A 19506-nucleotide genomic window follows, 5' to 3' on the forward strand; every position below is an offset into this window, starting at 1 on the left:
AAGCAAAACAAAAAAATTAAAAAAAAACAAACACAAAATTTGAAACATCAAAAGTCACTTAAAATGTAAATCACAACAATTCAATACACTATTTTACTATACGGAGAATAATGAACTGATAAGCAAAGAGCAAGCAAGCATAATTAAGTTAAAAATTAACACACAACAAAAAATAAAATTAAAAAAATAACAAAAAAAAAAAAACAAGAAAAGTCGATGTAAACCGCATATTTAGTGTGCGCCATAAATAATTTTTTGTAAACGCTAAGTAATATACATATAGTTATAAATTGTAGCATGAAATATTACAAGCAAAAAAAAATAAATTGCCTAAAAATTAAACATGGAGAATTTAAGTCTATTTGAAAGTGGCGGCAAACACAACGGCGAATTTAAGCTTTGCAATTCGAGTAAACGTGTCAACGAATTGGCTGAATGGCAGTTTCAGATTACAGCACTTTTAGTCAAATTGGGTATTATAACGTGCGCGCGCGGAAGATAAAAAAATGAATTAACCATGTAGAATGATTGTGAAAATACAGTGCCTAACATATATATATGAAGGTATTAGGCAACCAATGTTCAATGTAATTTTGCAAACGTGTAGGTTGCATGCTTTAGTCATAGGAAATGTAATCTTAGCGCGGACAGACAATGTGAAATGCTAACCAAAAAGCGCGCCGCCAAACGTGCTGTTGAATGTCAGTGATACGTTTTGTTATGGAACTGTTAATTAACAGGCGCTTAGTAAATATTGAAATTAAAATCTATTTGCTAGATGCGGCAAACTAGGAAGGTAAATTTAAAATTATTGAGAACACTAAAATTACTAATCAATGTATGTCGTAAGTTTCAATTTTAAGAGCATGTTTCAAAAATTTCAAAATTGTAACCTAAGCGCGTTCAGGATTGTGAAATGTAAGCAATATATTTTACAGTGAGGTGTATGTTAAATAAAAAGCGATTGGCGAGAGCGCGCACATGTTAAAATATGAACAGTTGAGTAAAATGTGCCCTGCCAATTAGAACAGAGCAATAAGTTTAACAGTGGTGTGAAGTGTTAAGTGGCCCATTGTAAAGTGCGCGCGCCATGTTAAAAATATAAATAATTTTAAAATATTCAACATGATTTACAAAGCAAACAATTTAATTTATTTATAAGTAAATGTACAAACTATTTCGTTATGAATATTCCATTTATTGCTATATAACTGCATTCACCTGTTTTATTATTATTTTTTTTATTATATAATTAATTATCAATTCGTTTGTAAACACGTTACTGCCATATACATATATATGTATATACATATTAACTACAACGGCAAATTTGAGATAGTTGAAGCAAAATTATGATACAATAACGAAAATTACTTTGAGAGGAGTGTACAAGAGATAAGGCAGCCGGCACAAAAAACAACTATACACTTAAAATAATATTCAGTGAGGTGTTGAGGGGGAGGAGATGGGGATGGGAATGGGGGCATGGGGTCTATTACAAAACTAAACATTGTTTATGAACTAATAATGCAAATTGATTTAACTGGTCGACCACCAGTCAGGCAGGCAGTCAGACAGTCTTCAAATGCCAATGTACGAGCAGAACACAAACACCGCAAATATCATCACAATCATAAAGACAATGGCAAGCCAGGCGGGAATCGTGCCTGCAAATGAAAGATTAATGAGTATATTGGGTACATCGTTTATGTGTGGGTAACTTACGCCGCTGCGGCAGACTGTGTATGCACACTTTATTGTCGACGGATATGGATAGCACTGCTGCTTCCGTATCGCTCGATATGGGCGGACCCTCCTCGTTGGTAATGGGTAGAAATTGCAGTCCGGTCACAAACATCGAGTGAGCATGAGGAATGTGCAGCACGCGCTGTAACCGTTATAAGAAAACAATCAATTGCTGCAACTACAAGCAATGGCCATGCCGCACTCACCTGCAGACTAAAGGCTATGTACATGGATACGCTGCCAGAGAACATGGTGCCAACGGCCACGAATCGTCCATCGTCTCGTACAGCGAGCGAGGACAAACTCTCATCGATGGGCACTGCTGCACGCAATTGCCCACTCGTGCAATCCCATTGCTGTAGATAGCCGCGCTGTTTACCCACCTTGCCCAGCGGATTGGCTATGGTGTAGAGCCTGTAGTTATCCTTGTGTGCCTCTACAGTGCCATAGCGACAGCGCTTGAATAAGTATTTGGCACCTTCTGGTGTTTGCCATTGCAGCTTATACTGTTGCTTGCCTGTGCTCAGATCCCACACAATACCCTGGGCATCCTTTGAAATGCTCACAATGTATTTGGAATCGGGGCTGAAGTCTAAATCGTCGATTTCCTTGGTATGAGCCGCCAGTTCCGTGATTAGCTGTATCTGTGGAAAGGTCCAGATCCGCAGTTGGCCATCGGTGCCACCGGTTGCCATCAGCTGCCCATTGCCACTGATGCGCACAACGCGCTGCAATGGCTCGGCGCTTCTGAGGAAATCCGTTTGCACCACGTCAGCTGCCTGAATATCGAAACGCAGACGGTGGAGCTTGCTAAGTATATCCTGATTGCTATTGTTGCTTGGTGGTTGTCTGTTATTATGGCCATTGGGCAGCGCCTCGACGCCAGAATGTGCAGCGCCACGCTGACGTACACCATTCTCGTGCGGACGTTCCACCGGCGCTGGCTTCCTATCCCGGTCCGCATCATCCTCTGATTCAATGCGCGGCTGCACATAATACATTTGACAATGCGCTTCCTGGCCGGCACAGAGATAAGCACGTCGTCCGCTATTGCGTACAGCAAAATTCATTACCACATTGGCGCCCGTCTCATGGCGGAGCACTTCCTCCGCACAAAAATGGCTGCCATTGTGATACAGCTCATAGATTTCCTAAAACGAAAACAAAACATTTCAAATATTAGCTTACATTACCAAGTATAGAGAGTGTTGCCAACACATCGTACTATAATTATGAACTGCATTGTACGTTACTGTTGACCTATTTCAAGTAAATTTGACACACTTACAAAGCCATTCGCGACGCCTGTTTTACTTGAGCCGCCTCCACCGGCAACCAGAATGTGACGGCTGGTCAGCATATCGACAGCGTAGAGTGGAAAATTGACTCGCGCCAATAACCCATCGCTGGGCCTGCGTGTTGGTGCCATTATCAATAATTAATAATTAATTATGCTTGCTTTTTCTTTTGCCTTTGCCTTTGCTTTTTCGTTTTTTTTTATCAGTAGCTCTGAGTCAGGCGCATTTATTGTATTGTAGAGTATATGTATTTGTATATGTTTATTTTAATTTTGTTGGTTTCAAACGTTTGCTTTCATATCCTAAATTGCTATGGTATATTGTTTACTATTTACACTATTTATATTGGTTATTTTGTAATTTGTTTGTCGTGTCGCTGTGCCGTGAAAGTCTGTCTAAAATCCACGTACACTTGACCCGATTCCGACATTCACTGAGCAGCGCAGCTGTTTGACACTCACAACGATAAGTCGTAACAGACAGATAGTAGAATTGAGCAATACTGAGTCTTTTAACAGTGGCGCAAGCAACTGAATCGTTTAACAGCTCTACACACCTGTCATTGCATAGCATTGCTTACAACAGCAAACAGCTGTTTTTGCGTTCACACAGAGAAATAGTAATTTGAGCATTGCATTAATATTTTATTAATTTAAAAGGAAAAGTAATACTGAGCAATTTAAGATAAAACTAACTCATTGGAAATATTAATTTTTAAAATATATAATATATTTATAATTTGTATAAGTGATAGCACTTCTGTTATTTAAACAGAAACAGCTGTTTTTTTATCGGAAGCCTATCGAATTCTCACAGCCAAAGAGAAATTGCAGTATTGCAGTTTAGATTTGCCTGTTTCGTGCTCGCAAGCAAAAATATATATGTATAATTAAAGCAATGACTAGCATAACAAAAGTTCGTCAAAAGTTGGCGAAAACAAATGATCCCCTGATAGCAACTGATATGGAAATCGGTCCCATAAAAATTGAGCAGGACTCCAGTTCAGATGATGAGAGCAACGAGGAGCCAGAGACGCCGGCGAAGAAAAGTCGAATATCCGAACAGCTAGAGCCAAAGACGTAAGTTAAATTAAACAAATGAAAGTCAAGTTACGAGGATATGCAGTGCCAAACATAGCAGTCGATCGACAGCTGTTTTAAAGAGCGGGAATCTTTTCCCGTTCAAACACTATAGTAAAAAGAAGAAAGTTTCATTTAGGCGCGTTCTTTAAATTCTTTTTTATCAAAAATAGTTGTGATCTAAAATTAAATAAATAAATTCAAAAATTCAGTGAAAAAATAAAAAAACGTGGTAAAAACTTCTCGCCGGAGGAGGAGCTAACCCTGGTGGAGCTTGTCGAGGAGCGAAACGATGTGTTGAACAACAAGAAATCGGATGCATTTACGTGGAAGCACAAGGAAGAAGTCTGGGCAGAGCTAACAAATAATTTTGTGGCGAAGACCGGAGTCTTACGGGAATGGCGACAACTGAGAGACAAATATCTGCATATGAAACGCAGAGCGAAAGTGGAGCTGGCCAAGGAGCGAGCGCACAGTCAGCGCGTGGGAGGGGAGCCCATTACGCCCATAGTTTCAACTGTTTCAGAAAAAATTGTAGCCATGATCGGGGATGCGGCACTGTGCTTGAAAAAAGCCATGGAGACTGATGGCTGTAAGTAGTAAATCTTCATTATTTATAAAGGAATTTGAAAAGGAAATGCGTTCCACAGGTCAGCTGGAAAATGAGCAGAGCTTTGAGGGCGATGAGGATATGATATATAATTTCGTAGCAGGAGATCAGGATGTAAGCTCATTCAATTTGAATGCAGTATAGTCTATGTGGATATACTCAAAACTTAATGCCTGTTCATCTTCTAGACTAATGATATAACCGTATCGGAGGATGATCTGACGAGCACGAGTTCGAAGTGGGCAACGAGTAATACGGCTAATACAACCGTACGGCTTCCAGTTCTCAAAAATAAACTGCCCGATAAAATTCCTAGTCACAAATCAAGTTTGGATGAGGAGAAATTAAAGCTGCTGCAGCTACAGCAAGATTTCTGTAGATGTGAGAATGAACGCGCGCAGGAAAAACACGATATGGAAATGCGTGAGAGGCGCAGCAAACTGGAGGACGAGGCTAGAGAACGTAAGCTGCGTATTGAACTCTTGGAACTCGAAATAAAACAGAAAAAAGCCAAACAAGAGCAAAACAGACATATATTTAACTAGTTATATATGAAACAAACAAGAAGACTTTATATGTGGCTGCACGAAACTGAAATGTACATTTAAATATAAGGCAAATAAACTGTACTGTGTAGTTTAGATTAAGTTTTAAAAACATTGCTTTTATTATTTTTATCCAAAGTGCTGTTTATTATATCATGTTGTATATTAGCTATGCGACAGCTTGCTGCTTTAATTGAGGCTTATATTGATTCTCATCTGAATACAATGGCTTGCAAATTTGCCAGGCAGACGTTTTTTATAATACTTAAAGTGCTTATATATTTTTCAATAATCATTTCATTTCTAATTATGCAGATATAAAATTTTATACCAGATTGAATCAATCTAAATATAGTATAATATATCGACTTTTAAAAACATAAATAAGAAACGGGAAAAATTTGAATTACATGTTTAAAGATTTTGTTTACTCTGCCTCTGTTACAGCCACAGCTGATTATGTTATCGATAATGGAAACAGGTTATCGGAGCTGCACACAGGCTGAAATTGCAGTATTGCATTTCTGAGTTAGCTGACAAAAACAAGGCGACCACAAAGCATAATTTTAGTCAGTTAGTAAAAAAGTTCAGCTGTTAAAAACATAGAATGACAAGCGTTGCAGAAGCCCGAAAGATAATGTCGCATGTGGATTGCGAGCAAAATGAAGATGATCCACTGGCAGCAGCGCCGCATCTTGATATTGGACCCATCAAAATTGAACAGGAAATGAGCACAGATTATGAGAGCAATGAGGAAATGGAGACACCGTCCAAGAAGACACGCATTGAACAGGATTTTCCAAAAAAGTGAGTGAACTTGAATCAATTACATATCTATAAGCATATTTGATCTGTTTATCCATTATAGTTTATCTCATAATGCCTTTATATTTAGCTTCAATTAGCCATTCTCACAATTTTGCACTACATAAATTGTTGCCAATTTTTGTGAATTTGAAATTTCCCAAGAATTAGTCAAAGAGCGCCAGAGATAAAGCCAATTTGTTAGTTTAAATTGTGTATTTTCTATCAAATTATTTTCTATTTACATTTGACGTACCGGTGAACGTCAATTTGATGCCGCCTTTAAAATTGTTTAAGGGTGGCAACCGGCAAAAAAAATTGTTGCATAAACAGTGTTGCAAAACGCACTGAAAATTTTAATAAACAATCAATTTTCTATAAAAATATAATAATAACAACTACTAATGAACTGCTGTAAGTAAAAAATAAAGTTGTAAAGAAATTGTGATTTGTTAAAAGAAATAAAATATTTAATATAAAAAAATATTTTTTTTACCATGTGCAACACTGAAAACAAAAATAAAATTGTTATAAACACAAAAAATAACTATCAAAATGTAAGTTAACGTTTCGAATTTACGATCTTATTTAATTAACTCCTTCGCATTTCAGGCGCACGCACAAAAATCGAGAACAGGGCAATATATTAATAGCCTTTATGACTAAACATCAGGATATTGCCAAAGGACTCTTTAAAGGCGAACGCTTTGTTGTGGATGCCAAATGGTGTAGCTTGGCAGTCGATCTGAACGCCGAAGGACCTCCCTTCAAGAATGTTTCCTCATGGAAAAAGGTCTTTGATACATCATATTAGAAATAAATGCATTCATAAATAAAAATTTATTTTACAGGTCTGGTCGGATTGGAAGATATCCATTAAGAAGAAACTGTTGCAAATTAAGAAGGATCAGCATGTTGTCTTAACACCTGCAGAGGAAACAATTGCTCAGCTGTGTGGATTCTATGATAAGGTGGAGGTTGTTCGCTGCGGCAAGTCCTTTGGTTGTCCCAGCGAACAGGAAGATAAATCAAATGTCAAACCAGAACGTCGTAATTCATTTAGCGACGCAACCAGCTTCCAATCCAGGACTGAAGACGAAAGTCTGGCACAATTGTGCGGATCGTATGAAATTGTAGATGTAGGTGAGCAACAAAGCACAACAGGCCATGACCAGTCCAAGAAAGCAAGTAAAGATAGTCCGAACAAAGCCAAACGTGAACAGTCTACCGATTTAGATGAAGATCTCGCGGTCAGAAGTCGAAAACGCAGTCGATACACTGATAGTCTAGAGGAGCTGTGTGGAGCTCAGAATGCGTTAATGACACGCGTTGCGGATAGCCTCGATGCCATACGCTCCACAATGGCAGAGCAGACAAATGTTATGCTGCAACATTTCAAAAGGATGGAGGAGATTGAATTGAAAAAACTCGAGGCTTTAAAATGTTTTAAGAAATAGTATAAGTATTATGCAATAATATTATTAAGTTAGTGTTTATTGAATTATACTATTAATAAATTTGTGTACATATTCGTAAATGTATTGTGAAAGCGTATAGCTAGTCGATTGGATGTTGTATGGTTTCTCAATATGAGATATCAAGATGAGAGTTTACAACTAAAACGTTCACCTAAAGCAGCTAAAATATAAATAATTAATATTTTGTTTATTTTTTTTCGCAGGATGGTAAATGGAATAGCTGGAAACTCTGCGGATATTCAAGTAAAGCAGCTCAAGTGTATTTCAAACCAAAATCAATTGATATGTTTCGACGCCTACAGAGAACTCTAAGCCTATTGCAATGCCATTTCTCTTAAATACCGTGGTAAGTTGACAAAATATCTATACATATCAAATACAAATATGTAATTGTAACTGTACTTATAAAATTTCACATTAATAATTCATAAAATATGTGATCAACTTTTGTACAACTGCTTTATCAAAATTTGCGCGCTCTACAATTTATCAAATTTAAATTCTAACATTGGCGCCCACCAAACCACTTCTTCCTCTTACAATCATTGCCATTCACAGCACCCAACACAAATTATTCAGTTCTTAGCAAGTTGGCATGCCCACGTCAGCAATAGTTAATTACTATTTGCTGAGGACTTGTTTATATATTTAAAACTAACTACAAATGCTAGGCTTAGAAATATATATTTGTAAACAATTTTAAAGTCGAACAACAATGTTTAACATTAGTCAAGTGATAGATGCGAACAGCATCAAGCTCGAAACGGTGGACCTGCAGTTCGCAACGGAGCAATTGAATTGGCCGCAGACAAGAAACAGAACAGAGCAACAGCAGGACAGGATTTGCAACTGGCAAATATCAAAGGAGCAGCTTGACACGAGCTCCGAAGGAACAGAGGTAAGTCATTGATCATAGTTTTAACCATTCCAAAAAGTAGGTCTAAGCAAGCGCTGCCAGTGGAAAAAAATACATATAGAAAAAATTTAATTACTTTTCAAGTAATTACCTAAGTAGTTACGAGGGTGGTCAGAAAAGTTTTCAAGCTTATGAAAATGAACTGCTTACAAAAAAAATATATGTAATAGATATTTTTATATATATTAATGTAAATAAAAAAAATATATATATTAATATAAATAAAAAGAAATCTTTTTTTCCATTTAAAATTATAAAATTTGTACATATTAATTTTAAAAATTATTATTGTAATGCAAAAAAAAAGTATTGTGTTTTGCTTACTTAAAATCATTTATATACATATATTTTCGTAATAAATTTAAAAGATTAAATTATTTTTATTTTGTTTTAAAAATTTTAATTTATTAATTAAAGATTTTTTTTGCTTAGTTGAAATTGTATATTTTACTGTTTTATTTTTTTTGTTATATATGCTCGTAAAATTATTATTTTTACTTTTTCTATTCTCTCTTCATTTAACTTGATGTTGACGTTTCGAATGCTTTAGGTGACCCTCACTTATATTATATACTAACACTAATTACTAACTGAATTTTAAATTAAGTTAATTCGCTTAATTGCTTAATTACTTTTAATTATTAATGCCGCAAAGCTTTTAGGATTCTCTTCAATTCTATTTAAATTTTAACCTTATTCAATTTTCAGCTTATGTCCGAATTCGATATGGAACTGGATAGGCGAAAAGCCCCATCATTGCAGCGACTGGGCAAAAGAAATACACAAAATACGTTGGAAAGGGATACGAAGTTGCCAGATGTCTTTCGATATTTTGGCAATATTGAAAGAGTAAGTAGGAGTATAAATAGACAAAATATTTATTCCTGTTAAAATCTCTGTGTGTTGTAGATAAAGGAACCTAGTGCCAAGCCGGGTGCAATAAGTGCCACCTGCAATGCCTGTCAAACCCGCATCAAAGGCTTTCTCACGGTCACCTCGAATTTCATCAAACATTTGCGCGTGAGGCATTCGAAAATTCATGCTGCCTTCGTTGGATCCAAATACGGTCCAGAGACACCGGAAGAGCAGCAGAATGACTCATTCGAGCAGCGCGTAATGTGCTATATAATAGATAATGCATTGCCCTTAACGACAGTTGAGACACTCAGCTTTCGCAATCTGTTCAAGAATACCAATTTGCGTGTGATGAGCCATGCGAAATTGAAAAGTCGCTTGGATGAGCGCTTTGAGCAAATGCTTGGCAATATTAAGAAGCTGCTTGCCAGCCAGAAATATGTTTGCATCACCACAGATATTTGCTCAAATAGCAGCGAGTGCAAGTATTTTGGATACAGTTGTCATTGGCTGGATAAAAAGTATCAAAGGCACTCAGTTGCCCTGGCCTGCAGGAGATTTTCTGGTGATCATGCTCAAATATTGGAGATGATTAGTAAAATTAACGATGACTACGAATTTAATAATTTAAAAATTGTGGGAGCAATTACAAACAATGATACAAATTGCACAATAGCCTTTCAAGAATTTGGCATAGATTTAAGAAGAGATACAATCGTTGAAGATGAAAGCAGCTACGAGGCTCATAAGGAGTTAAGGGAACTCATCTGCGATGCCTTACCAAATCGAATACAGTGTACGGGCGAAATACTAAATCTTTTAGCCTCTACAGATTTTTTGGAATTGCTCTCTAAGGATAAGAACTTAAAGGAGCGTCACTTGAAGGTATGTAAGGCAAAAATCGAAGTATAAATTGTTTAAATTCTCTTTTATTTATTTAGATTATGGCCAAATGTAGTGCATTGTGGCGTAAATGTTTTTGTACTCAATCGGCTCAGATCGTTGCCACAGTCTTGGACGATGCTTTGGTATGTCCCTCGAGAAATCGTTGGTTCTCCATATACGATAGCATTTGCTGTCTATTGCTGCATAAGGACAGACTAGCTGAGCTCTGCAGTCGTTTGGCTTTGCATAACTCCTGCTTCTCAGTGAGTGATTTGCAATATCTGGACGAATATCGTATTCTAATGTCGCCCATAGCAACGACCATTGAGTTTCTGCGCATGGAAAGCAATTTATATTATGGCTGTCTAATACCCGCCTTGACATCGCTTTGCGTTAAGCTGAAAAGAGTCTCGGATGCCTTAGAACTCAGCGACTTGAAAACTTTGGCATTTGAGCTACAGTTAAAACTGAAGCAACGATTCTCTGACTATATTCTACTGGCTGAAGATGCAAACAGTGCAATTATTGCATCTGTTCTGTGTCCTGGTATAAAAATGCGTTGGTTTAATGTCTTGGCCAAGGTTTCGGCACTCGAACAGCGCAGCGCGAAGGAAATACATCAAATAGTTATTGCTGAGGCTGTGCGGCATGCGAAGGCCACCGAGAATGTCTGTCAAAGTGCTATGGAAGCGGCTTATATAACGCGCAAGGACGATTTCTATGAATTCGATGAAATGGGTAAATATGAATTATATATACTCTTTATTATGTATATATATATTAATTAAGATATTCTATTAAGCAGATGATGTTTGTGAGACAAGCGATTTGGATATGTCGCAACCTTCGCCTCTGCCAGCTGCTACGAAGTTATTGGAGGATGCTGAAGCACAGCTTCTGAGTTATCTTAAAGATCCAGGAACCACATTTGAGGCGCTCGAAAAGTATCCTCTATTGCAAGACTTAGCACGCAAATACAATACGCCTTTAACTTCGACTCTTGAAGGAGGCTTGTCAGACCTGTATACTAACAGATATAATCCAATAACCGATCTAGCTGACTACTCAGTAGAAAAACTAATCCTACTAAAGGCTAACTATAATTTTTGAGCAATGCAAGTTAATAATTGGTTAACAAAATATAAGATGAGCGATTTTTTCTAATGCTCTTTATTTGATTTTATGCAAACTGGAAATCAATTTTATGCAAAGGAGTCAAATTGCACGTAATATTATTGGAAGGCGGTTTCTGAATAGTGCAAAGCTGCCGGGTGATAACGTTTTGGCATTAATTAATGCACAAAATCCCATTCAAACACAACTGTGGATGATATTGCGCAGATCTGTGAATGGCAATACGCTGCACTTATCGGTGGCTATCGATGACAACTGAATGCAAGCGTTCGCTGCCAGTGACGGAAATTTTTGCAATTGCCTTGACCGAATCTGCTTTAATCTTAATAATTGTACAGATGATATCAGTTGCAACAGGCAGCAGTCGATCCAGCTTTATAAATAACTGAAATGAAAGTAAAGTTAGTTCACGTAACAATATGTTTGACAGTGTCTAAATTATTTGTGTACTCCCTTCACTAGCACTTCTGATTGGAATCAGCTATGTCCAACTGGGAATGCAATGGGCAACTGTAAGAGACTTAAGTCAAGTTAGCTTAAATTTTGTTACTAAAATCTTTTAATGAATGCAGCTTAAAATTAGGAACTTATATTATCAACGACTATTTATTGCAGTATTCACAAGGATTATTAAATTTTGACGTTTTCTAAATATTTTACTTATCAAATAAATTATATTATTTATTGAATATAAAATTTCTAATAATTTCTTATTAAAATATGTTTACAAACAATTGTATAAGTAAGCGTAAATTCTAGATAGAATACAAATTTGATTTAAGTTAGTATAGTAAATAAAATTAATATTTTTTCGTATTTAAAAAACCGTTTAAAACATATTCTAAATATACTTCTATTTCATAGAGACTTCTCCTAAGTTCTTATCTGAATTGGAGGTGCGTATATTACAAATGCATTTAACTTATCTTTATATGAAGCAACTTCCACTCTCCATTAGGTACTTGCACAGTTTAAAAGGCAAAAGGTCTCCGAAGTTATACCTACTGCAGAGTAGCTAAAAATATTGAATGTTATTTAATAATAATATTGCACAAAAGAAAAGTCGAAATATCTGGAAAATGTTTAGTTGTCGTGTGATCCCTATCGACTTTGAATGCGAATCGGACGATTGGTCAAATGTTGAGCCAAAAATTGTAAAATTTAACCATACCTGGACCATTGAAAGCTTCGGAGAGGCATGGCAACTCCAAGATAACTGGGAATCCATGCAATTCCCCACGGAGAAAAGTAATAAATTGAAATGGCGATTGAAGCTGGAACTCATCAGGAAGGAGGATAATGCACCCGATTATTTTAAGCTGACCTTAGACAGGAATGAGTACTTTTTTGAGCAGGCAAAGATCATCTGCTCAATAATGAATCACGAGGAAACGGAACAAAGAAAATTGTGTAAAGTGATCAGTAATAAACCGATTTGCTTTGAGCCCTTCATATATTGCAGCAAACTCTTCGACGCGGAGAAAGATTATTTACCCAACGATCAGTTGACAATTTGTTGTCAAATTCGATTGCTCACAGATACCGTTTGCACCTGTGGCACAGCGAATCCCATCAAAGTGCCCGAAAACAAAGTAGCTGAAGACTTTGGTAAGCTTTTCAACAATGAACAGTTCAGTGACGTTAAGCTAATGTCGAATGGGCATAAGATATATGCACATAAGAATATTTTATCAGGTGAGCTGATCTTACGATCGAAAAACTCAGACATAAATGTAATTCTTCGTTTAGCTCGCAGCCAGTTCTTTGAGGCGATGTTTCAAAAGGAACCACAGGATTGTGTGATCCTTAACGATATGGATGCAAAGATCATGATGGCATTAGTTCGTTTCATCTACACCGACGAAGTGACCAATCTGGACAAGCACGACAAGCAACTGTTGGAGGCGGCTCATAAGTTCAAACTGGCCAAACTGAAAGCTTTGTGTGAGAAATCTCTGTTTACGAAACTTTGCACAGACAATGCAGCTGCAACATTTGTCTTAGCCGATAAGTACGATGCACTTCAACTGAAAGGCCGTACCATTGATTTTATAAACAAGTATATGGATGCAGTGAAAAAAACTGGTGGCTGGCGTGAATTGTCCCGGCATAATTCTCGCTTGGTAAGCGATAATTTTGTACTCGTTGGTGGCCATCGGTTCTTAGTGAATCCAGATAAAGCAAATTACAGTAAATATTCTTGCGAGAAATGTGGATGAGAAATTAATATGAAATCATTATATATATTGTATTATATTATTTGATTGTATAATATTCATTATTCTTAAAATTAAAAATGTGACATTTCTTTCAATTATATTCAATTATAAATATAAATAAATTTTTTTTATAATTATTAATTATATATTTTTATATTTTATTATAATTATTATTTATATTATTCGCATTTCTTGCTTTCGAATTTTAAATCTTTATTTTCAAACACAAATAGTTCTGTCCCTTTCTAACTGAACTTTTTGTCCTTCTCTCTCCCGCTCTGTTGATATGGCACGCGCAAACTAATGCACTCATTCACATCTTTATTAAGGGTTTACACACACATTCATGCGTGCTTGATTGTGTGTGAGTGCAAAATGTACTCTCTTGAGAGAGTATAGAGTGCTTATATTCTGCTTGCTCAGCTACCTACACAAGCTCCAATCAGAACTTCTCAAAACCCGGATGGAACACGCTGCAACAGCTTCGCCTTGAACCAGTGCCAAATAAGGCGCAGAAGCCGCTGATCTCGGGTGGCAATTTTTAATGCCAGCAGCACACATTGTATGTCAATTACTGTTTTTATTGCCTACCATTCTTCCTTGTTGTTGTTGTCGTTGTGTTGCTTGATTGTGAATCAGCTGCAGGCAGCATCTTTGTTTCAAGCGGCGCTTTGCTTTCTGCTTTTGTTCCGCCGCATAAGGTGAAACGGGGCGAACAAAGCAAAGCTTAACTCCCGTCTCAATTGGTATCGCGCTCTCTCTCCCTCTCTCACGCAATCACAATTGCGTTGACGGCGCCAGCGGACAGCGGACAATTAATAAATAAGAAAGAAAAAACAAATGCAAATTGAACGCATGATTTTTTTATGATGGCCAAGTGAAAATGAAAATTGTCGCGCAATTTGTTTTGGCGCTCTATAGCGAGATAACGTCTGTCTACGCACCTAAACATGTTTAAAAGCTGCCACCTCCCTCCCCCTTTTGGGGTTGCTGTGCGTATGCGCAATTTCAAGTTTTACAGCGATTCGATCAAATTTCACTTTTTATGTGATCTCAATTTTATTTGTCTAACAGACTACTTACATACAAACATACACATATACTTAAGTGCAGGCATACACACACACACACTATGTGGCTGCAGTAAATTTCAACTGCGGTGACCTCTCGAATCTAATGAGAAAGAAGAAAGGTAAATTAATTGAGCGTTGGGCGTGTAGGTGGAAAATTTCGCTGGCACTTTATTTTTGTTTTTTTTTATTTTTAATTTGTTTTTTTTTTTTTATTTTTTTTTAGCGTGGGTCTCAGCTTATTAAGTCTTAATGCTTTTGAGTTCAGTGCACTTACACTGTCGACATATATGTAAGTATAGAAACAACAGTTATCTTTAGTCTATACGCACTTTGCTACATATTGATTTATAGCCTTACATCAGACATTGCTTCATGAAAAGATAAGCTAGTAACAAAGAAGTCGCATGATTCTTCTTGCTCATTCACTCCCTCAAATACCGACCTACCTATTTGTTATTTTCTCCAATGCGAGTCTAATCTAAGCGGATGATTTCATTAAAACAACAACAACGAAACAGCATACAAAGGAAATACCCCAATTGAGCTGTGGGATATTTTTCAACGTCGCCAAAAATAATGCTCAACACCATACTTGCTCTCTCTCTGCCTCTTTGCATTCGTTTGACCCTAAGAGCGCCATGTACCGGTTTACCTAACAACCGTTTTTACTTTAAAATGCTTTTTGAATTTTAACCGTTTGTGGCGAACAACAAGAAAGTGTCACAATTGTTATCTCACTCGCACTTACATATGCAAGCAAGCAAAACCGCCTAGAGCAGCTTCCCTTGCGGAAAAAAGGTAAAGAGCACAGCTGTCAATGTCGCACTGTGGGCAATTGAAGTATAATCAAATTGTTAGTTTTGATATGCAACGAACATTCATATATACACATATTAAATAATAATTATTATTTGCTATCTAGTTCTTCTATGCTTAAAATTGTATTTCTTAGTTTTTGCAGTCAGTTGGAGTATGAGTATGAGTACGAGTTTGAGTGAGTGACTTTACTTTCATCATATATTTACTGAAAGTTTCCCATTGTGCCGCTTCTCCTGCGATCGACTACAAAGCAGCCTGGTGGGCGCCTCAGTCGCTCAGTCGTTAGAGTTGCGCCAACACGATCGTTACATTGCGCTGTGCGCCGTAATAAAATAAAGTTCAAAGAGTGCAAGTAGATAAAAAAGTGCTGTTCAATACATTTAGTTTGTGTTAAAGTGAACTAATAAAGTAGTTATTTTATTTTGGATGTCTTATTAAGGTGTACGTGGGATACTCTGTGAATATTTGTATTTAATAAATCTGGTAAGTACAAAAAAAAGGAAAGAAAAAAGCAGCAATTGGAAACTGGAAAAAGTTTTATCCGGTTCGTTGCAGTCCCTTTTTCTCTGCTGCTGCTGCTGCGCAATTGCATTAGCAACAGCAACAACAACAATTACAGCTGCAAAACGCCGACGCCAATAACTTTGCAGCTCTTTACAATTCAATGTTTTTGTTGTTGGTTTTGCTGTCGTTGCCCCTGACAGCAGGCGCTGCTTTTTCCTTTTCCTTTTTGGCCCACGCTTTGTTGCTTCCAATTTTCAGTGCAGTTCTTTTCGATGTTGTTGCTTTTGCTCTTATTTTATAGTAATGAGCGAGTGCTTGTTATAGCTGCCGCTGTTACGGCCTGTCACTCTTCTTATTGGCATTACTCTTTGTTTGCCGATGTTCTGTTCCTTGCGCAGTTTTTTTTCCCCTGCAAGGGCGTCTCTCTCGAACGTTTTATGCATTCGCTTGACACTGTGGGCAGTTTTTGTAACGGAGTAGCGTATGTGCTTAACGAGGGGTGTTTAATTAATATATATTTTAATATATTATATTAAAAAATATATATATATTCATATATGTTTATTGATTTATTAATTTGTTTAATTAGTATTAACTTAATGTAAAATTAAAAGAACTCTAATTATTGGAACTTCTATTGTGACTTAAAAAAGTAAACATATATAGGTAGAGAGCATTCAATTTTGCGAACTGCGAAGTGGGACAAATAAGTTAAAACGATATATTGCTTACTTTTAGTGCTCAAATCTTCAAATATATATAGCTTAAATATTTTTTACAAATTATTTATTTTAATTATTTGTTTTGTTTGCTTTTCAATTTATTTTCATTTACAGTAACAAGTCTTTCTCTTATATTTTCGTCTAATTCCCAAACAACAAAAACTAAAATGGAGACCACTACCGTTAACAACGAAGGTAAGTTCTTCACTTGCTTTTCATATTTTCCACACTTCTTGAAAGTGTGCGCCGTATTATGAATTTTCCTTTGACCGGCTTTAGTTGAGATTCTTTATTTTTGTTGTTGTTTACGTTTTGTGATTTCTTAGTGCGAGCTGAACAACAATTGTTTTGAATCCCACAACAAGTTCGCTATTCGATTTTGTTTTCTTTTTTGCATCTTGTGCTGCTCTTTTATAGTGTGGGCGGAACAAAAGATGCCACGCCTCGTTGCGTTGCAGATGGGAGTTCAACAATAGAATACTCTAGCACAGGGCATATGCGTTCCAGGAGAATTGTAACTAGGAATTTACACTAAGATAGAAGTGCCTTCAGCATCATATGAGCTGTGCTTATCTGTAATGAATCTGAATTTACATAACTTTAATATAGGGTATTTTAAGCTATACTACTCCACAAATAACGGCGCTTTCTTGTTTTAGTTTTTAGCTAGCCGAGGACTGGGCTGCATTTGCATAGCAATCATAAAAATGCAAGGCAAATAAAATGAAATTCATGCGCTGTGCACTTTTTGGCATTAAGCTGCATTGTGTTGTTGTGCGGTAAAAGTATCTGCTGGATGCAAAATGCTATGCAAAACGATGGCGCCGCAGTTGCAGTTGTAGTTGCTGCAACTGCCGCTGCTACTGCTCTTGCTGTTTGTTGCAAGTCGAGTGGCATAGATTACGCGCTATTGTAGCCTAAATGCGTTGAATGCGCATTCAACGGATACACGACAACAACAAACTGCACAAATATCTCTAAAGCGTCTGCTCGCTTGCGTAAAGTTGCAACTGTATCTGGGAAAAAAGAGCACTCATACAGTCATCCCCCCACCGACGGCCACCGGCCGTGCTATTGTGACAAGTTTATTGGAAATGACGTGAAGTGTTTAGGACGTCGTTGCCTCTCGCTTGGCTTGTCTCCGCATTATTATCTATGCAGCCTTCCTGCACTGCGCTCTACGCCTTACGCTCCCAGCTCTACCTTGCATTGAATATATTGTATGGATATATAAGTAAATGCACAGATTCGATGCCAAAGGCGTTTTTATCATCATGGAAGTTTCTGCTGAGTGCTGCTTCGTTTAGCTGAAAGCAGTCGAAAAGATGACGTAGTATCTATAGTCAGATAACTTAAGTATTATCTAATTTCTACTGAATAGGAGTGAACTACATGACTCAACTGTTTACAGCGTCTCTTAGATTATTATAGACGATAAACAGAAATAACAAAGAAATTAGTAATACACACGTCAGTTCAGATACCCTTTAAAATATTATCTACTAGTAATTGTAGATAAATATTGGATATTGTATATATGTAATTAAGATATATCTCTCTGTCTTGATATTTGGCCTCTATACTATATGAATAAGCATGAGTGTTGTCATTTATTATATCCTTTAATTATATTACAGGTATACCTTTACTTATGTCTATCTAGTATAAGCTATATTACCGAAGATCTACTGGTATCTTTAACATCTTTATTGTATTATTTTTATTTTGTTTATTTGTATATACGAACAATTTTAGTTAGTTAAAGAAAAAGCTAAAACTAGTTTTATCTTCAACGTCATCTCAAAATTGTATAGTACCCACCTGTCGAACCCCACTTGGTTGCCGACACCCCTGCCTACGAGTATTTGTGGCGCTACTTGACGAAGACGCCCTTTTTTGGGTATTCAAAATGTTATGTGGCTGACTTTGTAAAGTGTCTGGCATTTATTGTTGCTTGTTAACTATTGCCTGTTGCTGACGGTTGTTGCACTTGCAGTTAATGCACTCGACGTGCTCGTTAGCTGCCTGTTGGGTCTAATGGCATGCAAATCTTTGCTGACAGTTCCGCTACCGGGTCAAAATACGTAACCCAAACTTACTTCAGACACCCACACCTACACCCCCCAGCCACACAGCCGCACAACCTCACCATGAACTTCCACTTAGCCAGTGTCGTCTGGCAGTTGCAGTTTGATTAAACTATTTCCATTGATTGTCAAGTTTGGTTTCGAAAAACTAAACTGCCGTAAAAATTGATTGCTTTGGGAGTAACTTTCTGCCCAAGGTTCAAGTTGGCCATGTGAAAGCAAAATAAATTTGTCTTGCAATTTATTGTCGCTTGTTTGTGTATTGCGAGTTGAAAGTTCATGCAGTTTATTTTGTCCAGACTCTCTGAAATAAAGACGCGTGTTCTAAGCTCTATTGAGCAATTGCATTGCAACTTTTCAGCTCAACCTGCAATTTGATTTGAATTGATTTGCCAACTTCAACTTCTGTTTCCTCCATCTGAGATGACGCTTGAAATGTCTTTCTTACCCCCAAAATAGGTCAGCGTACATGTCTAAATTTTATGCATAGCTGCGTGGAAAGTGCTGGCAGCACTAAATTAAGATGACAGCGCATTGATAGGCTTTGTAAATGTGTCAAGAAAGGGATTAGAGATGCGTTCAGCTAAGGTGAATGTTTTATGAAATAATAAAAATTCAAATAAGTGTTTATAATATATTTAAAAGAAGAAGCTAATAAGACGTAAAATAATTATGAAGGTTTAGTAGAATAAAAGAACGAGTAGAAATAGTTTAAAGTAAATTTCATTTTGA

The 19506-nt window shown here is 36.8% G+C and overlaps 5 protein-coding genes across 9 annotated transcripts in view; 4 read left to right on the plus strand and 1 right to left on the minus strand.

Moving 5' to 3' along the window:
* The first annotated feature begins 458 nt into the window (after nucleotides 1-458).
* On the plus strand, nucleotides 459-5347 carry LOC111596264. 3 transcript variants are annotated; one of them, XM_023310400.2, is made up of 5 exons: nucleotides 459-564; nucleotides 3799-4123; nucleotides 4336-4715; nucleotides 4774-4847; nucleotides 4922-5347. In XM_023310400.2, exons 2-5 carry the CDS (start codon nucleotides 3942-3944, stop codon nucleotides 5276-5278), a joined length of 993 nt encoding a protein of 330 aa, XP_023166168.1. In that variant the 5' UTR covers nucleotides 459-564; nucleotides 3799-3941; the 3' UTR covers nucleotides 5279-5347. The 3 variants fall into 3 exon arrangements, with proteins under 3 accessions (XP_023166168.1, XP_023166169.1, XP_023166170.1); XM_023310401.2 differs by having other exon boundaries at nucleotides 3878-4123; XM_023310402.2 differs by lacking the exon at nucleotides 459-564 and adding an exon at nucleotides 582-796 and having other exon boundaries at nucleotides 3940-4123.
* Nucleotides 1271-3535, minus strand: LOC111596263 (prolactin regulatory element-binding protein). The gene is made up of 4 exons (XM_023310399.2): nucleotides 3035-3535; nucleotides 1953-2897; nucleotides 1726-1888; nucleotides 1271-1667 (listed from the first exon to the last, which is right to left on the minus strand). Exons 1-4 carry the CDS (start codon nucleotides 3173-3175, stop codon nucleotides 1582-1584), a joined length of 1335 nt encoding a protein of 444 aa, XP_023166167.1. The 5' UTR covers nucleotides 3176-3535; the 3' UTR covers nucleotides 1271-1581.
* A 2815-nt stretch (nucleotides 5348-8162) lies between the features above and the next one.
* On the plus strand, nucleotides 8163-13560 carry LOC111596262. 3 transcript variants are annotated; one of them, XM_030224643.1, is made up of 9 exons: nucleotides 8163-8458; nucleotides 9185-9325; nucleotides 9386-10216; nucleotides 10273-10954; nucleotides 11022-11751; nucleotides 11813-11862; nucleotides 12215-12246; nucleotides 12309-13045; nucleotides 13100-13560. In XM_030224643.1, exons 1-5 carry the CDS (start codon nucleotides 8276-8278, stop codon nucleotides 11324-11326), a joined length of 2142 nt encoding a protein of 713 aa, XP_030080503.1. In that variant the 5' UTR covers nucleotides 8163-8275; the 3' UTR covers nucleotides 11327-11751; nucleotides 11813-11862; nucleotides 12215-12246; nucleotides 12309-13045; nucleotides 13100-13560. The 3 variants fall into 3 exon arrangements, with proteins under 3 accessions (XP_030080503.1, XP_030080504.1, XP_023166166.2); XM_030224644.1 differs by having other exon boundaries at nucleotides 11022-11746; XM_023310398.2 differs by having other exon boundaries at nucleotides 11022-11862.
* On the plus strand, nucleotides 12577-14114 carry LOC111596265 (speckle-type POZ protein-like). The gene is made up of 3 exons (XM_023310403.2): nucleotides 12577-13045; nucleotides 13100-13294; nucleotides 13993-14114. The coding sequence occupies exons 1-3, from the start codon at nucleotides 12577-12579 to the stop codon at nucleotides 14112-14114; spliced, it is 786 nt and encodes a 261-aa protein (XP_023166171.2).
* A 1641-nt stretch (nucleotides 14115-15755) lies between these two features.
* Nucleotides 15756-19506, plus strand: part of LOC111596275 (stathmin) — an 89487-nt gene continuing 85736 nt past the window's right edge. Inside the window, exons 1-2 of the mRNA XM_023310418.2 lie at nucleotides 15756-15944; nucleotides 16802-16882. Of these exons, the coding sequence (XP_023166186.1) occupies nucleotides 16855-16882 (28 nt within the window). The 5' untranslated portion in view covers nucleotides 15756-15944; nucleotides 16802-16854. The remainder of the gene's footprint in view (nucleotides 15945-16801; nucleotides 16883-19506) is intronic.

This window comes from Drosophila hydei, unplaced genomic scaffold (genome assembly GCF_003285905.1).
Source record: "Drosophila hydei strain 15085-1641.00,03,60 unplaced genomic scaffold, DhydRS2 tig00008116-arrow-pilon, whole genome shotgun sequence".
Taxonomy (NCBI): Eukaryota; Metazoa; Arthropoda; class Insecta; order Diptera; family Drosophilidae; genus Drosophila; species Drosophila hydei.

What these genes read in the sequence shown, in the direction of transcription:
- LOC111596263 (XM_023310399.2), bottom strand. Translation starts at nt 3,175, where the DNA reads ATGGCACCAACACGCAGGCCCAGCGATGGGTTATTGGCGCGAGTCAAT. An exon ending in CAGGCGTCGCGAATGGCTTT is followed by an intron (nt 2,898 to 3,034) that starts GTAAGTGTGTCA and finishes TTTTCGTTTTAG; the next exon opens with GAAATCTATGAGCTGTATCA. An exon ending in ACACAGTCTGCCGCAGCGGC is followed by an intron (nt 1,668 to 1,725) that starts GTAAGTTACCCA and finishes TTTCATTTGCAG; the next exon opens with GCACGATTCCCGCCTGGCTT.
- LOC111596264 (XM_023310400.2), top strand. Translation starts at nt 3,942, where the DNA reads ATGACTAGCATAACAAAAGTTCGTCAAAAGTTGGCGAAAACAAATGAT. An exon ending in GAACAGCTAGAGCCAAAGAC is followed by an intron (nt 4,124 to 4,335) that starts GTAAGTTAAATT and finishes TCAAAAATTCAG; the next exon opens with TGAAAAAATAAAAAAACGTG. An exon ending in TCGTAGCAGGAGATCAGGAT is followed by an intron (nt 4,848 to 4,921) that starts GTAAGCTCATTC and finishes TTCATCTTCTAG; the next exon opens with ACTAATGATATAACCGTATC.
- LOC111596262 (XM_023310398.2), top strand. Translation starts at nt 8,276, where the DNA reads ATGTTTAACATTAGTCAAGTGATAGATGCGAACAGCATCAAGCTCGAA. An exon ending in TAAAGGAGCGTCACTTGAAG is followed by an intron (nt 10,217 to 10,272) that starts GTATGTAAGGCA and finishes TTATTTATTTAG; the next exon opens with ATTATGGCCAAATGTAGTGC. An exon ending in CTATGAATTCGATGAAATGG is followed by an intron (nt 10,955 to 11,021) that starts GTAAATATGAAT and finishes TCTATTAAGCAG; the next exon opens with ATGATGTTTGTGAGACAAGC.
- LOC111596265 (XM_023310403.2), top strand. Translation starts at nt 12,577, where the DNA reads ATGCAATTCCCCACGGAGAAAAGTAATAAATTGAAATGGCGATTGAAG. An exon ending in ACATAAGAATATTTTATCAG is followed by an intron (nt 13,046 to 13,099) that starts GTGAGCTGATCT and finishes TTCTTCGTTTAG; the next exon opens with CTCGCAGCCAGTTCTTTGAG. An exon ending in GGCCAAACTGAAAGCTTTGT is followed by an intron (nt 13,295 to 13,992) that starts GTGAGAAATCTC and finishes CTGCTTGCTCAG; the next exon opens with CTACCTACACAAGCTCCAAT.